At 33.5% G+C, this 24,469-nt stretch overlaps 1 protein-coding gene across 1 annotated transcript in view; it reads left to right on the forward strand.

The window, feature by feature from the left end:
* The first annotated feature begins 1,220 nt into the window (after positions 1-1,220).
* The window catches only part of LOC129743200 (low-density lipoprotein receptor-related protein 1), a 108,760-nt gene continuing 85,511 nt past the window's right edge, over positions 1,221-24,469 (forward strand). The window contains exons 1-2 of the mRNA XM_055735175.1: positions 1,221-1,354; positions 1,413-2,500. Of these exons, the coding sequence (XP_055591150.1) occupies positions 1,221-1,354; positions 1,413-2,500 (1,222 nt within the window). The remainder of the gene's footprint in view (positions 1,355-1,412; positions 2,501-24,469) is intronic.

The raw sequence follows: 24,469 nt of genomic DNA on the forward strand, positions 1-24,469 counted from the left end.
TTTTTTTTCCTGTAGGACTTATTTCAAAACCAAAAAAAAAAACAAAATTGTTTAAAATTTTTCTATTCCATAGAACATATCATGCTTACGTTGGCTCCAAAAAAGGTAGACATTTGCTCAGCAGCAGTAGCCAGCAATCGCTAAATTAATTACAAAGGCGATCAAAAATTTGACAAAAATTTCATAAAACAGCAGAGAATCGATCCCACGCCATCTAGCATGAGAGTTTAGGAGGTTAACCCCTTGACCACTAGTGAGCGTCGAGATATGTGGCTCTCAAACTTTAACAGTTTGAATTATTTGGATTATAAATGAACTCGTTGAATATAAGTTCGTTTATCCTCCAAAAAACGTACTGGGCACCTTTTTTTATATTGAGTTTAGTAATTTTTGCTATCGATTTTCTTTAATCATAATCTTTTTTATAGATTAATAATAAATAATTCAGAAATAAGGAATCCATTATTGTGTCATTTATTTCCAAAGATAATTGACACTCTGTAAGAAAGCCTCCAATCCACTGATAAGTGTATTAAATCGGGTTTTTTATATTGTAATCTGTAATTAAAAAATCATGTTTCTAATTGATTTTGAATATATATTTAACTGATCATTGGACTCTATGTTAGAATCATTGATACTCTGTTCTTGCTGTCTTCACTACAACGTTTGATCCCAGAGCAAACGTTAAATTATTTGAAATTCATGGTTAGATACCTTTTTGCCTTTCTTACAGAAAGGTATAGTTATCGGTCGATTTGGGAGATCCTTAATTATGGGTCTTAGATATACCTTTATAGGTACCTATCGAATCAGCTCGACGAGTTCAGACGATGTCAGTGTATTTGTGTGTGCATGTGTGATTTTTAGTAAACATTGTCCACACGTTTTTGCGAAACTGGGAAGTGCAATAAAAATGATTTTCGTCTTAAAAATTTTGTTTTTTTCCCTCTTCAATGTATAAAAGAAAGAAAAAAAACAAAATAGTTTGAAAAATAAATTTTCATAGTAATTATCATCTGTTCAAACTTAAAACGTTAATTCAGATTTTAGATTTGAAAATTAAATTCGCGATTTCAATTTAAGGTTACAGTGTGTAAATACTTATGCAACTATGAAATAGTTAGCCCTTACTTCTCAGTAAGGTATAAAATAAAAATACTCACAAAGGCATTGAATTTTTTACTTCTAGCTCTTGACTTTTCCAAAAATTCTACAACATGACAAGCCCTGGAAAGTATGTCCGTGCCCTTAGATTCAGTTCTTCCTCTGAAAACGATGTTGAAGAACTAATGTCGACCACCAGGTTTGACATGATATCAGAGACAGGTAGCGAATCCGGTAGTCGCATGTTGTAAGTAAAGTTTAAATAAGTTGTTGTTCTTATAATCATATGCAATTATATTCGGCAGAACACGAGTTGATTCTCAATGTTCCAGCGATGGTGAATCTTTCTTTTTGAATAGTGTGTTGGAAACAGTTGAAATTGAGAATCAGGATCCGAGTATTCAGACCAACTCAGAGCATGGGAAATCTGATAGGCATGTATCATCGATTGGTGGAACAGCATCTTTGGAAACACTTTCAAACCGAACACGTCAGGCTTCTCACAACTCCATGGATCGATTTGGAAAATTGCTATTTGACCTTGTTGATGCCTATCGCTATGGACAACAGCATACAACGTCAAATCGAAATGTTGCACTGGAAAAAAGCCGATTGCCTCCGAACCAACCCAGCGAATTTCATCAGACTGAGATACAGCAACAGACCCTCGTAAATGCATCAACCGTGCCTTCACTTATCCGTTGGGACCAAGTTAAGCGTTTTCCAGAAAATATACCTGCTAACAAAATGTGGGAGTCCTGGTGTCGTTTTATCAAAAATTTTACTATGGCCGCATCTCTTGGTAATGCGCATGACCCTACACAACGTGCACAGCTTTTATATATTTCGCTCAGTGAGCAACTGCAAAACATAGTTAACGCTTTCAACCTTATGCCGGACTTGACGACTTTATCTTGTTACAATGATTTCGTCAAAAACATTGAGCGTCACTTGCTTTCAATGACCGACACGACAGCTGCGCATGAGGCGTTTCAAGTTATGCGTCAAGGTAGGAAAGAATCGATGGTGACTTTTTACTCGAGACTTGTCGAGAAAGTACGTTTGTGCGGTTACAATCTTGAGGATCAGCAGAAATTTGTTCGAATACAATTGCTCAAAGGGATGACGAATAGGGAAGTAGCGCGTATGGCGCGGATTTGCGGATACGACATCAATGTTGTCGTTCAAGCCGCAACGCGTGAAGAAGCAGTTAACCTCGATGCAGGTCCTTCTGGAAGTGCGTTTGCAGTGAGCCGAAAACCAATATCCAAGGAAGTTTCTCGATTGAAACGAAGAAGCCTGTTTCAGAGAAGTTCGACTGCTAAAACTATGTCATCTCAAAGCTATTCCAGGGATAATCCCAACTCCGGAAGACGTAGTCGTTGTTCCAGATGTAATTTCATGAATCATCGGAACAAGCAATGTCCTGCCATCAAAGAACAGTGTTTGAAATGTAAAGAATATGGTCACTACGAAAGTGTTTGTCGAGCCGATCGTTTTCGACCAATTTGAGCTTATATCGATAAACAGACTGTAAGACAGAAAAAAAGAAGAGGTATGAACCATGTGTAAATTAAAATCAAATACATATGCACTTTCTTTGCATAACATTAACCTACTACATTACGTCGTTTTTTATAACTAAGTTAAAAGTAATGTTCCAAATATTAACAGCATTTGTTCTGTCAGTTTACAAGGATTTTTTATTTCCGACATTGATTGCTTATAGTGGTTCTTATATTTATTGTTTTACATTAAGTCTGCTGAAGAATTTTATTGATATAACCAATATTAATGAACCAAATTCTTCCCCAGTTCCAAAGGGATCATTCAGAGGACATCTATTTTAGTTAAGTTTCGAAACAACTTATTACCAGGACATCAATGATACTACTTGCTCACTTCGAATTGCAATATGAGATCATGAGTGCTGTTATTCTTTAACAACAACCAATATGTTTATTCTTTGAATTTGTTTTGACAAATATTTTGATTCGTTTCATCATCATTGTTTGGAACGGATAGCTTATCGGTTGCTCTCTTATCTATATTATAGGTTTTTATAAACAAATAATAATTTGATTTCAGTAGATGTACACATTGGTTTCAAAAAATATTGATCAACATTTGAAAGGCAATCGGATTCTAATATATGGACCAATTCCTTGCACATTTATTTTAAATATTTCTTTAGTAAAGATTTTTTTTGCAATGTTCAAAAACACATAAAACTTATTTTTTGCAAATTTTATTTATAAAATATGTTGCAATGTTCTTAGTTTCCTTTAACAAATGTTTTCACGACTACAATGTTTAAGCGTTCAATTCAATTTCATTTTTATATGTTAACAATTTTTTTCAAGAGCTTAATTTTATTTCAGGTGTATGCACAACATGAACACTCTACGTGGCTATTTGAAAAAGTCAGTATCTGAAACAAAGCCTTCTTTTGAAAAAAAAAAAAGAAGATAAAACTCGAACTGGGCCAGAAACTGATCAAACGAAAATTGATGCGAGCAAACCCAAGAAACGTAGCGTTCGAACTATTAAAAACTCTCTGGATGACAGCAAAAAATCAAACCAAGATTTGAAGACAACTAAAACACCTAAGAAGCAAAAAAGAAATGTTTCAATTGATTCGATTCTGGATGAATTTTTTGAAATTACTTTTATTTATTTATTTATTTATTTATTTATTTATTTATTTATTTAACTATTTATTTATTTATTTAGTTATTTATTTAATTATTTATTTATTTATTTATTTATTTATTTATTTATTTATTTATTTATTTACTAGCTGACCCGGTGTGCTTTGCAACACCTTTCAAAATCGATTGATATTTTCAGAATTTACTCAAATTTTTACTGTTTTGTTGGCTTTATTTTAAGTCAAATTATAACATAACTCATAAGCAACCGCTTTAAACTGAGAGCTGCAGCTGGAGTTTCGGATGGCAATCCAAAAATAACTTAAACTTATATTTGATCCATAAATTTGTGTTAAAAATCTGATAATTTTTATCTGTTTCTTTAAGCTTCGCCCTAAAAAAGGAGGGTCTCAAATAAATCGTATGCAAATAATCCAACTGATAAAAAATGGTTTTTTTCAGGGGGGGGGGGCTCTCTTATCAGTTTTCTAGCATAAATCCAGAATCTTGATATATTCTGAATTAATGCTAGAAAACTGATAAGAGAGCCCCCCCCCCCTGTCCTTCCCTCTCCCCCTGCTGAATGGGGGGTGATCTTTAATAATCATACCCATTTAATTCATTCCAAAAAATGTTTTTTGCATCAAATATTGTTAAATTGGTTGATAAGTTTTTAAGCTTCACAACAAAATTTATATGGAACCCCCTTCTTTTTTCTCCTCTCTACACTGTAAAGCGAAAGGGTCTATAACAATCTAAGAAACATATCTCGTAACCAAGTACCTTTCCATGCCATGATTGTTTCCATTTGTTGGCTTCGTTAGCATAAATTGAGAACTTATGCTAACAAAATTGTATTGGGCTAACCTCCCTCCTCCCATGTACCTACTCACTGAATAGAGCATGGTGTGTCAGATAATCATAGAATCATACCAAAATGATTTTCCATGTTAAGTCTTTTTCATTTCTCTCCTCTTCCCTTCCTTAATTCCCAATTCTATCATCCCACTGCAAGAAAGGAATTGTTTGACGTATACAAATTTCTCGTATTAAAATACCATCCCATGCAAAATTTGGTTTTATTTGCGTAGTCAATTCTTGAGTTATGCATAAACTTGAAAGGAAGTACCATTCCCTTTCCGTTCTCCCCATTGAATGGAGGGGTGAGAACATAATATTCATAAAAGTATTTTTTGTTCTCAAACACTTTTTGATACCAAATTTTATTTCATTTGCTCTGTTAATTCTCGAGTTATGAAAAAAAAAAATTGTATGGAAGGCCCCATTTCCCCCTTTTTATCTTTCCGTTGAAAAAAGGTGGCGCTTCAATTTATAATAGAAACATTTCTCGTATCCAAATACCTTCACATGCCAAATATGGTTCAATTTGCTAGATCAGCTCTCCAGCTATACTGAAAATTGTAAGGGAGACCTCTTCTCCCCCTTTTCATCCACCTTTTTGAAGCTGTGAGGGATACGAAATATTCTTAGAAGCATTTCTCGTACCCAAATATCATTCCATGCAAAATTTGGTTCCATTTGTTGTTGTAGTTCATGAGTTATGCAATAAAAACATCCCAAACATCCTCCCATGCCAAATTTAGTTCCGTTTGCTTGATTAGTTTTTGAGTTATGTAAAAAATTAAAAAGAGGGCCCCTCCCCCTTTATATTACCCTACTGAAAAGAGGGAGGGGTCTCAAATAATCATTGAAATATTATTGGTATCCAAATACCTTCCCATGCCAAATTTGGTTCCATTTGCTTTATTAGTTTTTGAGTTAAGTAAAAAAAATATGAAAGAGGCCCCTCCCCCTTTCAACTGCAGGGAGGGAGGGGACTCAAATAATCCTTGAAATATTTTTCGTATCCCAATACCTTCCCGTGCCAAATTTGGTTCCAATATCTTGATTAGTTTTCGAGTTAAATGAAAAATTGTAAGGTAGCCCTCCTCCCCCCTTCCTATCACCCCACTGAGAGGAGAGAGGGGTACCTAATATTCATAGGAATATTCTTCGTACCCAAATACACCCCCATGCCAATTTTGATACCATTTTCTTGATGGGTGCTCGAGTTATGCAAAAAATTGTCTTTTGTTTGAGAGGCCCCTCCCTCCCTTCATGAGAGAGGGAGGGGTCTCAAACCATAATAGGAACCTTCCCCGGCCTCCAATACCCCCAACTTGCCAAGTTTCACGTAAATCGGTTCAGTAGTTTCCGAGTCTATAGGGAACAGACAGACAGACAGACAGACAGACAGACAGACAGACAGACAGACAGACAGAAATTCATTTTTATATATATAGATTTATTTATTGATACTTGTAAAGTAAGAAAAAATCCTTATCAATTATTGCAATCGCTTTTCAAAAAGCTGACTAATCTTATTATAAAAACTTAAGTAAAATTATAGCTTATACGCAAGAACAAACATACTAAATGTCTTTTCATCATTAAAAATTCTATTATTTTAAGAGGAGAAATCACCGTGAATTTGTTTTATGAAATGAATTTGCGGCTTTATCGGTGAGGGTTAAAGAGTTGAAATGAAAGACGGATAGAAGAACAGAAGAAAATTCTAAGGTGGTGAAAAGAGCGAAGAGCATTTGAAATAGAAGCTTGACCACATGCTAAATTCTTTGTCCCGCATCAATTAACTGTATTGAAGAAGTAGTACCCAATAGAGAAGGCACTACATTTTTCGATACAGTTAATTATGGATGGTTCGACCGCCATGTGAGTGTGCACATGTGCCGAACGGACCATCCATAATTAACTGTATCGAAAAATGTAGTGCCTTCTCTATTGGGTACTACTTCTTCAATACAGTTAAATGATGCGGGACAAAGAATTTAGCATGTGGTCAAGCTTCTATTTCAAATGCTCTTCGCTCTTTTCACCACCTTAGAATTTTCTTCTGTTCTTCTATCCGTCTTTCATTTCAACTCTTTAACCCTCACCGATAAAGCCGCAAATTCATTTCATAAATTAAAAATTCTCTTTGTTTTGATCAAAACCAATGTTAAGCGTAAAGATGCGAGTTTGAGATAAAATCAAATAAAAATAGCAATAATAACACAAAATCAATATTTTAACACAATTTTCTTTGTTTTTGAAAAAAAAAATCCTTCCAATTACTATGGGAATTCTTTTGGATAGGCTCGTCTATAGGTACATTTACTATTTTTAAATATTTTCATGATAATGTATTGCAGTAAGACAGTAATATACACAAAAAAGGCTTCAAAGACTGGCCTTTCGATTTTTTGTTTCGTAGTCAGGGACAATGATTGCTTATAAATAAATAACATTTTAGGATGTTGTTTCGATGAAGCAAATGATTGAAATGAAAATTTAAACGTGCAATTTGTTTTTGAAGTTCATTTCCATTTTTGAATTTTATTCAACCTATTCGAGATTTTGCGTTTTTTTTTCCAAACACGCGCTAGGAACATTACTGGAAAGGTAACTTGACTTCGTTTATTATAATTTTTTTTTAAATGAAAACTTTTAATTGACTATGAATATGAGTGATTTCTTATTTTTACCAATATAAATTTTCTTTTTCATTCAGTAGTTAATTCGAAATAAATCGTAGCTCTGAGTTTATCTTTAAGTTTTTATTGATTGTAATGAAAATTCTTGTTATTTTATAGAACTCGAAAAGGTTTACTGAAGAAGATAGTTTCTATCGAAATTCCGGTATCTGAACGTTTCATTTACCGTGGTTGAATTAAAAGGAATCTTTCGATTGCTTTGATTGAGTCTTAGAAGTCCTTTTTATCATTTATCGTTTGATATTTTCATTTAACAAAAATCATTTACAAGGACGATTTTGGCAAACATCGTGGCCTAAAATGGTTAATCATGAGAATTGTACACCGCATTCAATTCATTATTTATAAAAACAAACATGTTCTGGATCTGTAAGAAAGGCTCTAATCCACTGTTAAGTGTATTAAATCGGGTTTTTTACAAATTAAATCGTTACTAAGCTTAAGCCTACCGGTCACTAAACGGTGAAGGAGCAATGAAATAAAAACGAGCTTTCCTACCGCAAATATTTAACCTCGATAAAAAAAACCTGAAAGAAAATAAAACAAAAAACCATCTAGAGCAAATAGGTTCCGACAGCAGTTGAAACGGCAAACAACTTTTTCCTCCAATTTTGTTTAGTTCATCGTATACCACCGGAGAAAATAAAGAATGGCTCTAGCGAGGCAACAGAAGCACCAGCTGTCAGTGACGTACCCTGGACAAGCACCGGAACCACGTTGCTAAATGAATCCGTGTCCAAAGTCTGAAACACCTCACCAGAAGCTCCCCACCGAACGACCGACCGATGGATTCCCCCTTAGGGCAGCATGATTAATTATGACACCATCTTGAGGATAATTTTTGCCATAATACGCTTCGTTGAAGGTGTTCCGAAAATTTGTGCTTCTCTGATGGTGAGCCCAAAAGTGGAGATGCAAAGTAGCATAATCTCCATTAAAAAATGATTAGCCGTGAGGAGTTTGAATTTTATGTTGGGTTTAAAGCTATTTGGTAAAATTTGATTTTCAAACCTGCCGTAGTCAAGTTTAAAAAAAAAACACAGAAATCTCACAAAAAAGAACATTCTAGTTAAGAGCTGTAGAAGTCTGTGTAGTTAGCTTCCAGATAATTTCTAATTTTGAAGTACATTTTTTAGGAAGACTGTTTGACCGGACCGGGTGGCAAACACAAAAGCAAGACGACGAGCAAAAGTTTGCTGCACGGGTAGACTGGTAGACTGGAAGATAAATTTTCTTCTAGAATTTTCGGCTCTCTCGTCTGGCGGCACCATGGAAACCATGGACCAACCACTACAGTCAGAGCCATTCAACTGGGGAGGGGACGAGCATGCGACCCGGATTTATTGTTCGGACCTGCCTTCTTATCTAATGAAGCCATTTGGAAAATCAAAGGATTTCTTCAGTGCAGTCAGGGATCTTTCTAGAAACCTCTTTCTAAAGCCAATTTGATCCGGCTCATGTTTCTTCAGGATTGTGCTTTAAGCTCGATACTGAGTTTGGTTGAAGTTTAGAAACAAAATTCAGTCGAAAAAGTACCCACAAAATTGTACAATTGGGATCTTTTTGAAGTCTTGTAACCAAATTGGAACTGAAATCCATTTATCACGGTCGCCATGTTTTGAGAAGAGTTTGTATGATAAAAATTTGCTACATCAAAAAGTTTAAAGTTTTTTTCTTAAAAACCTCATAAACCTAAAAGTTCACAGAACGACACTAACATGTTCAATGGTTTGAATATGCAGACCAGATTAAGTTAATCAATAATCGAGAAACCCCTGGATTATTTCGAGATCATCGGACGATTTCTAATCCAATCAATTTAAAATGACTTGTGGTTATTACACCAATCTTTCCTTTCAGAATTTCTCACTTCCCATGAGCAATGAACTCCGGCTGGGAAGCTGGTAAAAGCCAATTTTCTCTGCTGCAGAGCTTCTCGGACCGGAATGGGAATTAGGCTAGAGTGCAGACAGAAAATGCAAGCAACTGGACCATTTTTCAAATTCTTCCCCCCTGATTCTCCCTCCAGTTCGATTGTGGCTGACCAGCCTGAGCATCCTACTAAGTTCTCGGTGCAGTCCCAAACTCCCAGTGAAGAATGTGCATCGAATCCAATTTCTCAATCCTCGAGAGATGTGGCTCCGGGTGGTCATTCCCTGGCAACGCCTCCGATTCGGTGCTGCAGCAACAAAGTATTGGCACCATTTCGTAATGAACTCAATTTCCAAATCGAGAGCTTTTCCCCCAAAAGACCGACGAATCGAAAGAAAAGCGCGCCGAAACAACGAAGTTTTGTAACGAAATTCCATTGAACAATTTGCAACCTTAAACAGTTCTCAGCTGCAGGTTAGGAACCCTCTTATTCAACGAAAAGTGGGTTGAGGAATATGTGGACAGGAGCGCAAGATGCAGGAAGTAGTAAAGTGGTTGTACATTTCCGCTTATCGAAATGCCTTTGTTTCGGGGGACAAGTGCCATCGGCACCTTCACCTCCCACTTGCTGGGGGTGCCATTGTATAGTAAGATGAATGGGGAAAGTGCGCCCCAATAAAATATTCAATTTCCTTCGAGGCGTCTCATTAATGAGTCGGATGCTGTTGCTGCAGTGCAGTTGCTGGAAAACTGCAGGGTATTTCAAGCAAAATGAAAAAAAAACTTGTGCAAGAAGTGAGAAAATGGGTTCTGCTAAAGATGAAAGAAAGAAAAAATCCGGTTTTTTTTTTAGATTTTGTGTGGCATTCATTTGAAAATTTTAAGAAATTCATTAAAATTTACACATCGAAGCGATTTATCGTAAAATATTAATGTATATAAGGCTATGATCATTTAGTATCCGGCCACTTTACTTCGTTGATAGCTTCGTTACTTGACCTCGGATATACAAAATTTTAGCAGCGTTATGTTGGTTATGAAAAGGACTATCTTACGTATTTTCCCGATTTTTAAATTATCGTGTGTTTGAGATATTAAAGATGCAAAAAGACAACGCAAAAATAATTTTGCACAATCGCCTCTGAAATTCTTCATTATCGACTTCAAAACTCTCGAATTGTTGGTTTTTTCTGAATTGTTTTTGGCCCAAAATGGTAAAAAAGTATGAAAAGCCACTCTAGAATGCTTACGAAGTTCAAACCAAGAATAGGAGTGGAACTCTTGATCTCAACTATGGTAAAAAGTCTTTGGTTATTGAGGATAACTTGATGCAGACTCCTTAACTATGCAGTAAATCCGTTTCCGGTAGGCAAAAATGGTTGCCTGATTAGTAGACACCAAGTTATAACTAATAATGATCAGTTCCAAAGATCGCAATCTGTGCAACCGGGTTTAGGCAATGTGACAGATGAGTTCTGATGGACCAAGAAATTTATGTTAAAACCGAATTTAAGTGGTCAAATTCTTAGCGATGCCTACTCATGAAAAGGTTCCAACCAGATTCTAATTGGTTTTTCTAGGTGAGAATGATGATTTGGAAAAGGTTTAGCTTCGATGGTAAAAATAATCGATCAATACATGACTGAAAAAAGGGTGCAAAGATAAAACAGAGATTTTTTTAATAAAGTAAGAGTATTTCTTGTAATCAACGGTAAACAATTCTTTTTATATTTAAACATTAAATATCATATTAACATGTTTGTGAAGAAGTAAAAGTTAATTGAAAGTATTCAATGTTTCCCAACAAATCCTGAAATTGATTTGGTAACGTACCCAATCATTTTCGGCTGATTTGTAGAAACGATTTTTAAGTTTCCACTTTATGATTTGAAATAAATAACATTTATCTTAAAAAAACGCTAAAATTTGTTATAATTTCGATTTAAAAATTTTGAACTTTTTCTTTGTGCGGCCGGCCAAGAAGATTTCAAATTAAAACTTGGTTGGTTCAAAAGATTGCTCACCCCTGAAAGAAAAATAAAATTGATAACTCTACAACTTCGTAAGTCGGTTAAAAAATGACTGATGGAATGAATGTGTTCATATTTTTCTCACAATACCGTTTTTGTTTTTCTATTTTTCATAAGAACTTCGTACGAAAATTGAAAGGAGTTCATAATACACCTATGATAAATAATTTTACACTCTAAAAGGCGCTTCATAAGCCGTATCTTATGAAAATCAGTAAGATATGTAATATAGGCCATGAAAAATCCCTCAGAACTTTGAGATAAAATTAAATTGTTTGTTGCCAAAAGTCAAGAATATCTAAAATCAAGCGCAGGATTTGTTGTTCTCCAATATCCTTTCTAAGCATGTTTCTTTAATACTGCTAACATTTTTTTTCAAATAATTCTGAAAGTAACTTTTCAATCGTAACACATTTTAAAAACCATGTGGCTTTCTGCTTGAGAGCTTCAACTGTTATCAATAATCTTTTTGACGTGATTTTTTTCTTTATATACAGCAGTTCATTTCTAGCAAGCCACAGGTTTTTGATTTCAAAGTTTGGTTTGGTTTTATTTTTAGTTTTTTTTCTTCTTAAATTAAGTACAATTTCTATGAATTGATGAAGTCAATTTGTAATGTTAACAGAACTGATGTTTTATTATTCACTTTTTTCTTTATTGCAATTAAGCACAGAAGTTGGTTACAATTTTTTTGATCTTAGAAGAACGTAAAATAATGTAATACTAAAATATTAGAATTCACATAAAAAAACTGTGTTTTGAGTTGCCAAAATTGAGAGTATGGGTAGAAGTTTTTGGTATTTAATATTAAGCTCATTAGAGAGCTCATCAGTCGAAATATTAAAAAATAAGTAACGAAATAAGTGGTCAACCTTATTTTGCTGAATTTTTTATTCATTCATTTAAAAAACTTGGACACCCCTCATTTTGAAGGTGTATGTGAAGAATGATCCTTCTGTTTGGATTTTGACATTAGATCTCAAGTTATCAAAATGGTGTCCAAGCAAGATGAACTACTTATAAAAAAAAATTTAAATGTGTCTTGAAAATCCAAACTACATGCACGCAAAAATAGCTTGAACGTTGAATTTGACCAAACACCGAAAACTGACCTTGAGTTGAACAATTTACTTTTCCTAAAATATTAGCACCGGTTATTTATCGATTCCGTCTAAATGTTGTAAAATTACTTTTTCAAGTTTTTTTCATACAATTAACATAATACTATTTTTTGATTAAAAAAAATACTCCTTTTAGGCTGATATTTTCACCAAGCTGACTTTGAACTTTAGTTTATGTATCTCTTGACGGATAAGAACAGATTTTTAATGACTAAAATGGTAGTAAAATCTACCAAAAATAACTATTCGGGGTTTTGTAACGAGTTTGCTTTTAAAATATTCTTTAATCGCGTGTTTTATGAAACTTAAACATGATCTTCCTTATTTTGAGTGGAAAACCTAGCTTCAAAAATTATAAGAATTCTTATTCAATTTGAGTTTGTTTTTAGATTTTGCAAGTAAAGTAAACAAATCTGGTAAAATCCAGACAATTTTCAAAGAAATCCGGGGATCCAGGTCGGATCGAACCTTTTCCAAATTTTGTATCCCGGGAAAGTCCGTGTAAAACCGGACAATCTGGCAAGCTTTTTTTTTATAAACATACGAAAGTATGAGTATGAACTGTTCGAATCTAATATTAGCTATTCATTCACTATTGAAATTGGCGGAATGTACTCTTTTTCTACAAAATAAATTTTATTAGAAAAACGAACTTTTCCAATTAATGGGGTTTGTGTGCTTATATCTACAAGAACTCCGAGCATAAATACAACTTTTAATGCATTCAGTTTTGTCATTTTTGTTGAATTCTCCAAACGATCGCAACCCATCGATGGAATCACGAATCGATTTATTAGGGGAATTCTCGTTGAGACATGTTTACTCTGTGAAAATACTTTTGTAAAATCCGTCAGCTTACTTATACATCCAGTTTGAAATGCCTCTACCAGAATTCGTGAAAAACTGTGATGGCAATCAGCGCCTTTGAATAAGCAATCTTCACCCAAAAATAGCAAATTGCATGATTTGCGTCCACAAATCAAAATCGAATGAATCGAAAATAATGTTCTTGTTACAAGGAAACATACTGTAAAAATAACTTTTTTGGTATGAAGTACTTCATCATGTTTGACAAGTATGTTTTCTTAGCATAAAATCAAATACTTCCTTCAAATAATTAAAAAAAATAGGACCTTTGCTTTTTTATTCATAAATTACAAGGAAATAAATGGTGGTATGTGTATTTCAAGAATCATTCTGGTTTTTCTCGTTTCTCCTAAATATTTTGAAATTTGAACTCAATGTACACTTTTCGACGTTGGAGGATATGGTAACCCTATCATAGTTGGATGCGAACTTCATTGAATATTTTTATGTTTCAGATTTGACAATAGAAATAAATTTATTGAGATTTTCAAGTCTTGTGTTGTTTCTTCAGGTTTATGGATAATTTCAAACCTACTTTTGGATTTCATGTTTTCAAATGAAACTTTTACAATTTTTGAAGAACAATGTTACAAAGGTTTTGATTTACATGTTCGATCTGTTGAAAATCCAATTTTCAATTTAATATTGTTTTAAAAATTATATCACATTACATGAAATCGATTATTTTTTGTGTTTAAAAGGTTGGACATTTAGATTATGAATTTTAAATTTTGCAATTTCTGCTGCGCCACTGAGTGTAACTTTGATTCTCAATGTTGTATTGAATTTCGATTCTAATTTGTTTCCCAAATCGTGATTTAATATAATAATGTTAATTTCAAACACTAAATTGTGGTTCTAAGTTAAATCTTTAGGTTTTGAATATTACTTTTGAACTCTTGTATCTTTATCTTCATGGAATTTAAATTTAATTCTTTTATTTTATTTTATTAATTTTGGATTATTATTTTGAAATCTGGATGTTACTTCCTAACTGTGACGAGGTAAATATTAATTCTGCTTTCGATGAAGAAGCACTTACCAAGAGATTGATGATGAAATAAAAACATTTTCATATCTATCTATACTTTTATACGTGATATTATAACAATTTTTGTTGAAGATATTAGAAACCACCTTCTACGCAGACATAATGGTTATTTGAAGACGATTAAGCGAACTTCAAAAATTATATTTACTTCCTGGGTGACATGTTGAAAAAAAAAATAGATTCATGAGGGCCACCGTGAAAAAATTCCCCGGGCCTCCTGATGGCTTAATCCGGCCCTGCTATTCTTAAGTATCTTTGAGATTTTTTTATAAATGACAATTAAATTGGTAGTCTGATATTAATAACCTATCCAATTCAATTGAGTTTTGATGTTAAAACTTGAGTTCGAAAAATCGGTTTGAGAAACAAGTGCTTTATCAACTAAGCTTCATGCTCGTATGATTTTAAAATTTAAATAAATTTCATCGTGATTCGTGAGGTATTGAAAATTATCATAAACTTAATTCTATGAATGAGTTGTTGAAAGCAATTCACAGCTATTTTTTGAAAAATCTGCAAATTAAAACATTCATGTTAATATTTTGGGCAAAGTTGTCGAAATTACAGAAGAATCCGCAAATTCACAGATTTTAACCCATTCGAGACGGCGACTTTTTTCGAACGCGTCCCCCAGGAGCGAAAAATTTTTATACTTTGATTCGATCAATTTTTATCTGAAAAACAGGAATTCAATGAAATTTCCAAAATTTAATCGTAAATTCACAAAAAATGACCATTGCACACCGTGTGTGCAGTCCGCTCCTCGAAATAAAATTATTTCGAGGAGCAGCATTGCACACACGGTGTGCATTGGGTAGAAAAATAAAAATACACCATTTTTAACATGTTCATCATTCGTTTAATTTTTGTTCGGTTATAAAGGAAAGAATATTAAGCAAACAATATTATGTAGTGTGGTTTAAACCAACAATAAATTTTTATTAAACGAATAAATTGTTTTTCGGCGATTTCAGTCACGAAAAAATCATAAAACGATTTTTATTTCTTCATCCGACGTTTTTATGATTTTTTCGTGACTGAAATCGCCGAAAAACAATTTATTCAGTACCCATCCAGTCGATAGAATTTTAATATTTTTTTTAAACTTTATCCAAAATGTGTTTACTTTTGTGATTCATGAGCACGATTTAAACTTTGTCGGTTTTAACCCAACTTTTCTTGTGTCTTCCTATTGATGTTTTCTATCTGATAACTATTTAAGTTGTTCAACTATTTAAGTCCGGCTAACAAACTCTTATAATTATTTAGATCTTTATTTTAAAAAAAATATACATTGACAAATCTTACGATCGTCACATAATCTTGGGTATATTCTACTGAATAGAACCTTGAAAGGAGGGTGATTTGCCAAACATTTCATGAAGGCACATCGAACGGAACGTTAAAATTTCTAAAATTTCTATACAATACAAAACAAGAAGTTACAAAAAATCATGTTATGATTGTTTGAATACATTCCATGAAAAAAATCCATGATGATGATATTATTAGCAATTACCATAGAGCTGAAGTTTGTTTCATTTGTTTTTTTTAGATAAATTGTTTAAAAGTCACCAATTGTTTATTTTATTCAATCATACGTTATGTTGAATAGCTACCGTAAATAATGTTTTTAACTATAAGATACAGATTTCACCTGGGTGGAAGTGGAATTTACTAAAATTATTCCGTCAAGGGCTGGAGAACCCAACAGCACGCTCTAAAGCTTGATAATTTGAAAATAAGACTTAACAATACGAAGTTCACAAAAAGGCTATACACCAGATCTTAGATGCGTATCTTGCCGATCTGTGGTGATAATGAAACACTGCAAATTCTTTTTGATAATCTGGCTTCTTTGTGTCTTAATCAAATAAATCATGTAAAAAATGCCTGTAGTCGATATCTGGACTTATTATTTTCCAATTTGACTGATGATTTTTGTGTTGTAGAAGCTTCAGATCCAATTTGGAAAAACGAGGTCTTCCACACTGCTATCGAATTCTCAATCATATGTCCTGATCAAAAACGTTTACCAGATGATTACGAGTTTATAGAGACGTTTGACTTTTTTCATGCTAACTATAATATGATTAAAACAAAATTACAAGTTGTTGATTGGCAAACAATATTCCGAGCTGAAAACTCAACAGACAATCAAGTGGAGATTTTTTACAAAATTCTTGGTAATATTCTCAATGAATACGTTCCAACAAAATTAAAGCGACGAACAAATAATAACAAAAATCCGCCATGGTTCACGAAAGAGCTTGTGCATTTAAGAAATAAAAAGCAGAAGGCACATAAAAACTGGAAAAAGAATCCATCATTAGTCACTAAGTTAGAACACCAAGAAGCCAGTAATCGACTAGCAATACGCTTAAATACTTCTTTCCAAGACTATAATATAAAAATTGAGCAAAACATAAAATCGAACCCAAGAAACTTTTTTAGATATGTCAATACAAAATTAAAAAATAATAGTTTTCCATCTCGCATGCACTTTGGCAGCATAGAAGGTCAAAATTCCGACGAAATTTGTAATCTATTCGCCGACTTTTTCCAAAATGTTTACACTAGTTTTTCCGAGCAAGATCGTGATACCTCGTTTTTTAGTTATCTCTCTGATTCAACGGTACTTACTGTAGTAGAATCAATTTCCTTTGAAGAAATATGTAAAACCATTTCTTCCTTAGACAGCACTAAAGGGCCCGGGCCTGATGGAATTCCTCCACTTCTTTTAAAAAATCTAGTAAATGAACTGAGTATGCCATTGTTTCTTCTATTTAACTCTTCATTGAAATCAGGTGTTTTTCCTCAAGTATGGAAAGAATCATTTCTTGTACCCATATTCAAGTCAGGAAAAAAATCTGACATAAACAATTACAGGGGCATAGCCATTTTATCGTGCATACCAAAACTTTTCGAAGCTATAGTGAATGCAAAAATATATAACCAAATTAAAACACTCATTACTGAAAAGCAACATGGATTTGTTAAAGGAAGATCTACAGCCACTAATTTACTCGAGTTTGTTACCTATAATATTAGCTGTATGGATCGCGGTAATTCTGTACAGGCTTTATACACGGACTTCAGTAAAGCTTTTGACAGAATTGACATCCCCATGTTAATTTTTAAATTAAATAAACAGGGTTTCAGTTCACACCTACTGAAATGGATAAGGTCCTATTTAACGAACCGCTCACAAGTTGTTAGATTTAATGGTTCACTTTCAAAAAGTATCTCCGTTACTTCTGGTGTGCCTCAAGGCTCCCATCTCGGCCCCTTATTATTTATTTTATACGTAAATGATATAACTTGTCTTCTCAAGCAGTCAAATGTGCTAATTTATGCTGATGATATGAAACTTTATATGAAAGTGAATAGCGAAGAAGACTTTAGAATCTTTCAAAACGAAGTTAATGTATTTAACAAATGGTGCATTAAAAGTCTGCTCAAACTTAACGTGGCAAAATGTTCAAATATTGTATTTACCAGAAGAAAATGTCAGTCATATGAAATTGTCAAATTGGGAGATGATCCTGTCGAGAGAGTCAACAAGATTAGAGACCTTGGAGTTATATTGGACTCAAAACTTACCTTTGTAGATCACTATAACTCAATAATCCAGAAATCAAACGGTATGTTAGCATTTATAAAACGTTTCAGTTATAATTTTAAAGACCCATACACAATAAAAACATTGTACACAGCTTATGTTAGATCTATTCTTGAGTATTGTAGCGTTGTGTGGTCGCCTTTTCAAATTTTACATAAAAACCGTTTGGAATCAGTCCAGAAACAATTTGTTCTATTCGCTTTACGAAATTTAGGATGGTCTCAGAACCAATTACCTAGCTATGAATCACGTTGCCTGCTTATAAACATGGAAACATTAAGTGTAAGAAGAGAGTTTGCTGCAATCTGTTTTGTAAACGACATAATTAATCAGCGCGTTCAGTCTGCTTATCTACTAAATCAATTAAACTTTTATTGTCCTTGCCGTCATTTAAGAACAAGAAATCTTTTCATTATAACCTCTACTCGAACTGATTATGGAAAATATAGTCCTGTTAATTGTTTAATGTATAGTTATAATAAACATTATGAGAATATAGACTTAACTATGTCAAAACAGCAGCTGAAAAAAGGTTTTTACGGTAACAGGCACCGAAGAACCTGACTTTGTAAATGTAAAGAAAAATTATTATTATTAAGCTTATTTGAACATTGTAATCTCTAGGTTTAAGTTATTATATATATGTAGCCTACACTGTTTGGCGGAATAAATAAATAAATAAAAGTATACATTTCAGTTATTCTCCCCTCACCATAACCTTAACAATCACCGACGCACACTTCCAGAAAAACAGCACAAATAACCTGCAAATGACCTGCGGTCTGAATCGACGAAACGAAACTCTGTATGCGCTACCTAATTTTATAAGTCATTTTCAACCTCAGATATTTTGAAGACATTTTCATACACAGTGAAACCAATGCCAAATTACGATTATCTATGCTTTTAACATTCTATTGGTTCAAAAACCATGAAAATTGGTCCACAGGTTTATTCAAAATCATGAAAAAGGTAAAACTACTTCCATTGCACACACGGTGTGCAATCGGCCTTATAGCCTCGGGAAGTCATTGCACACACGGTGTGCAATCCGTCTCGAATGGGTTAAAGCAAGTTTCGTCCAATTCCGGTTTTTAATCTTGATTTCTAGAATCCCGGGTAAACTTTCGTCCTCGAAGCCCGGATTTTTCTTACAAACGGTGAAAAACTGTTTTTTAATTGGGAGTTCCGTATAAGATGCTTGCATTGAGATTTTGAACAAGATTGTTGAGATCTCAGAAAAATTCATGTCTTTACATATTTTGAAATAAATTTCACGAAAAATTACAGTAAACACATTCTTGATAAATTTTACAGACTTTATGTATTTTCTAAATTTAAATTTAGATAACACACTGTGATAGGATTTCTTAGGCTAATTATACTAAAATGACGTGGATTTTTGATACTCAATTAAAATTACGCAATTTATCAATCTTTAGCATGATTTCTCTATGAAATTTCTGAAAATATTCGTTCGACACTTGTTGGCGCAGGCAAGTCAGGAAAAAACGGGTGGAATGTCGAGTTCTGACAGTTTATTTGTAGATGTGATAAAAAAACTTCAAGACTATAATAAAAGGTTAGAATTAGGGTTTGGAAGTGACATGGCAAAAGTTCTAACTTACATTTAGTCGACTCTCCCGAAACTTAACTCCTGATCGCCTAACCTCAATCCTAATACCCGGAACACCCGGACCTGATTTGTTATAAACAACAACTTTTACAATAAAATCATTTCGATCATAAAAACAACTCACCGTTTCAGCTGTGTCTTGCAATAAGAATAAACCGAAATCTCCGAAAAGTGGATTCCCGTTCACGGGACCTATTTATGGTTAGAATCCTAATGAGTTACAATATTTATCCTTTTCAAGTAATACTTACTTCGACAAGTATCTACCGTTTGAGGGTTTTCACTACTGGACAAAATAGTCTCGATCGAAAAGTCCGATTGACAGCTAATTGCGACGCTGGATTTTCTAAACCGATGCCGCAACAACACTTCTTTAGTCATACCACAGCAATTGATTTGTCAGGAACTCAGAATTCAGACGATGGTTTTGATTATGATTCGTGTTTATAAGAATCCCATGTCGATCATGTCGATAAAAACCCTAAATATTCTAGAAAAAATAGTACTCTTCTTAATGGTTTGGATTTTTTGGATTTTGAAAAATGGTGGGGAATCGTGGGTCACCAAATCCAAATTGACCAAATATCATGCAAAGTTTATAAGTTGACCCAAAACTGAGATTTCCTAATTCATTTCGTTAATTTCAGATGATGAAATAAAAAATATAACTGTGTATGATCGCATAGATTCCAAAACCTGGCTCGCGAACGTTTTGGCAAAATTACTTATATAGGATGGACAAAATATTTTTCATAGCTCTTCATTTGGCATAAGAAAACTTTACAGATAGGAAAAACGTATTTTAAATTCTGAATGTGTATAAAAACATAAAAATATAGGTGGTTCAAGATGTGTGGCCCACGATTCCCCAGAAGCTATGCTTTTCAAATTGGTTGCGTTTGTGTGACTAATTGATGTTTCATCAAAAATTCCTTCTCCACGGGAAAGATCATGACAAAACTAAGATCATAAGCGTATGAGCATATTTTTGTTATGCATTTTAGGTTCCCCATCGATGAAATTAGCGGGTGTTTTTTTAATTAACTTTTTTTTGCTTGATAAATAAAAGATGCATATGATGCGTATTTCAGTCAACAACATATAGAAATATATGCTCACGCAAAGCGACGACGATGACAGTTGGTTTGAGATTTTTATCTCAACACATATCTGAGAAATTAAAAGTGGCCCACGTTTCCCCATGGCCTACGATACCCCACTCTTCCCTACTCTATATTGGACCTATATCTAAAATGCCAGTAAAAAGTTCAATTACTCGAAAAAACATCTAAAACTTAATAAGATGTTTTTTTTTTTGAATAAAAAAAATATCATGAACTAATATTATGGTTTTAAACGATTCAAATAAACACCTTAATTCATGTTATTAATATCTCAAACTTTTCCTCATCAGCACATTTCTCAGCAGCAAATAGTTTTGAAGGTTTTTTTTAGTTTACTTGTAGCTTACTTGCCTAAACTGCCCTTCCAATCAAAATTGTCCAAATCAGGATTGAAATTTCAGCTATTTTTCCAATATATCACTTGAACTAAGAATTCACCGACAGTTTTTTCGAAGTGAACAGTTCAAGTTATTCATTGTACAATATTTTCTGCCAAAAAAATTACATTTCCTACAACAAACGGAAAATAACTGCCAAAAATGCTTTGTGTGACACTTTTGCGTAGAATCAGACAGACCGCATATCGATGCTAGTTCTACGAAAATTTGTCTCACGGCCACACTTGTTCTATCATTTGAAAATCTCGCATAGTTTCTATTTTTCCCGAAAAATCAAGTTAAACCGTCGTTTGATAATTACTTTCTTCTTTGTGTACAAAAATGTTAAGTTGAGTCTCGATTCTGTAAGAAGTGCCTACCGAAAAATGTTGGTGAAAATTTCTCTGAATAAATCACTCAAGGTTCCTCGCTCATCACCCACCCTCTTTTTTAGAGTTTTATTTGGGGAATAACATTAAATTCAACAGTTTGAACTCATATTAAGTAATTTTTTTGATAAAATTTGCATTTTTGATAGAATTGTATCCCTAGTGTGACATTCTTGCGTAGAACTATCAACATAGAGACAACCATCTTCATCATTTCGCATAGAAGTTCGGTACAAAGTATATGTACTTTCTTGTGTATTTATTCGAAAGTTAACACTAAAAGAGACCGTTTCCAGCAAAAAAGTGAAAATGACCCAAAAGTCACATGGGACAGTTTTGCTTGAAACGGCAGTAAAGCTGCCAAAAATATTGGAAACACTCAATATATGTTCATAAATATGCCCTTATTGAAATTTACATCTTGATTAGTTATTTTTTAAACACTGATGTCCGGTCTAAAAACGAAACACCACGGTCGAAAGTGTCAATTTTATTTTACCCTTTACCTATTTTTCGGGTTTTCCAATGATTTTCTGTTTTTTTTTTTTTTGAAAAATAGGTAGTTCATATTCATTACAGGAATGGTAGTTTTCCTTCAAACATAGGTTCGGCCAGGTCAACTACTTCATTTATACTTTATCCTTTTTGATTTTAAAACATGCTTCTTACTAATTAAGCTGTCTGTTTTACCACTAAAGATATTTAAAAAAAAAACGTTGAAAATTTAATATAAATTACTTTTCATGGAAAAAAGCGGTAAAAGAGATTGAATAGGAGTTCATTATTTGCATATCTAGAAGTGTCCTCAATCTATGCAAACGAAATGAGCTATTTCCGTTTTTCGACATTTTAAAACCAAAATAGGCTCAATGTCCAAAGTCGGAGCACTAACCCTACTTAGAAATGCCTGTGAGCATCTGTAGCCTTCCGTTTTTGGTTTGTTCTTTCGGGCCGCTTTCATGTGTTTTTAAAGTTTAAAAGTTATAGTTGAATAACAGGAAAAACTGTTATTTGAATTAAAAAAATCCAATATTGTGTTTTACCAATATTTATCGCATAAATGCCTTAGCGCCAAAAAAATAGTCATCTGAATTACTGTGGGGTTAATGCATATTTGATCAAGTTACTTACAGATTTATTTAGTACGTTTAGTATGGACTAGTATTTTATGACAATTTTCAATCTATGGAAAAAAAATGGTTAAACAAAAAAAAAAATGGAAAAAAGGTTTGGTGGGCAACACGGGGCCTTGAGGGCCACGCGTTGCTCATCCCTGATTTTTCCTATTAAACTATGAAAGTTATATATCTCGTTTGGCAAGCGGTCTGTATCTGTGGCCTGAAAAGCGACATTTTTGTTGCAACCGGAACCGTCAATCAGGAAATTTACGTTAAAGAATGTCTTCAAAAGCGTTTGCTGCCTTTCCTGTTGAAATATTACTTGTCTGTGCTGTTTTGACCGGATTTTGCATCCTGCCATTATGGAAAAAAGGTCATGAAGTGGTTTGCCGCTAACAACATTCAGGTTTTGCAACACACCATTACTTAGCCCAATCGAAAATGTTCGAAAAGTGCGTTACATAATATTTAAAAGGCTCCTAAGACCTTATTTTTAATACTTGATTGGATTTATGATTTTGAACTCTGAGCATAAATTCTGGTTTCTGGCTTGGAATGTGAGCTCAGAGTATGATTTCGGAGATGAAATTAATTTTTGTGATCCAATTTTTCTTTAAATATTTAGAACCTAAATTTTTCCAAACATATGTCTAAAAATGATTTTTTTCATCCTATTAGAAAACTGAAATCCTTTTGAAACAAATATTGATAAACTATTTTTTTAATTTTTACTCACTACCTTGAATTGAAACTGTTCCATAATAAAAATTTGAAAAATATCAGACAACATTGTGAAAAATGACCAATGCCTAGGATATTATTCTAGATTTTAACGGAAGTTATATTAAGTAGGAAAATGACATAAAATAATATAAAGTCTTAATAAGTTCGTATCAGAATGATTCTGGATGAGTCTTATCATATTTGAGATCAAATACTGATTTTGTAAGATGTATCGAGCTTGATAAAATCACATTTTCCTACATAGTTTGCATTGATGAGTTCCTCGATCTGCAGAAAACATCTACCTAAGATTACTTTGAAATGGTTAGTTCTAGCAGAATCGGAAACAAGAATTTAAGAATTTCTAGATTTTTAATTGAAAACAAATCAAGTTTGAAATAAAATATGCCAAAACTGGAGAATGATTTGAGTGGAAGCAAAATTTTACAGAAGGTAAACCAAGATACATAGCCTTTGAAGAATTCCGTAAAATCGGACAAATTCCCTCGTAAACATCATTAAGCATACAAATTTTAATATTCCAGGACAAACTTATTTCGGCCAAGTCTCCAAGGCTTCAAAAGAAATCATCAAGTTTCTGCAGCAATCATTAAACTTTCCTTTCAATTCCAAGAACCTCAAAGTTCAAACCAGCCCTCTCTGGTGACATTTATCGAATTGCTGCGCAGTTTTTTTTTAGAAAAAGTAAAAAGAAAACATCCCAAAGGTTCCTCTTCAGAGAGGTGCCAAATAGAGCAAAACCACCGTTTATTTAGACCGATAACACTTGTTGTGAGCCAGGAGAGCTACACGAAAGAAGAAAAAAAAAATGAAAATAAATGTGAAAAATAAAATCTATCCAAACTGGTCACTTGTCTGCTTCTGCTTCCTCTTTCCTTTTGGAACTTGAAAAACGACGATCGTGGCAGCGGTAGATTCATCTAATAAAGTAAAGTTGCAAATTCGTTCCACTTATTTTCTGCTGGAGCCACCTCACCATTTTTTTTTCCTAAAAGCGTCTTCCCCCCATCGGGGGTATTGGAGCAATTTCGACAAGCATATTTCTTCTCTAAGAGTACGTGAAAACCTTCCCTACTCGCTCTCGCTTCTGGTTGTTCCTTTTCCCGTTTCTCTATTCTATATCCGCTGGCAGTCAGCCGGAAGTACCCGATGGTGGGGAGGGCGTTTGTAATGAATTATTCCTGGAAGATGTTTGGAAATTGCTTT

Source organism: Uranotaenia lowii, chromosome 2 (assembly GCF_029784155.1).
Source record: "Uranotaenia lowii strain MFRU-FL chromosome 2, ASM2978415v1, whole genome shotgun sequence".
NCBI lineage: Eukaryota > Metazoa > Arthropoda > Insecta > Diptera > Culicidae > Uranotaenia > Uranotaenia lowii.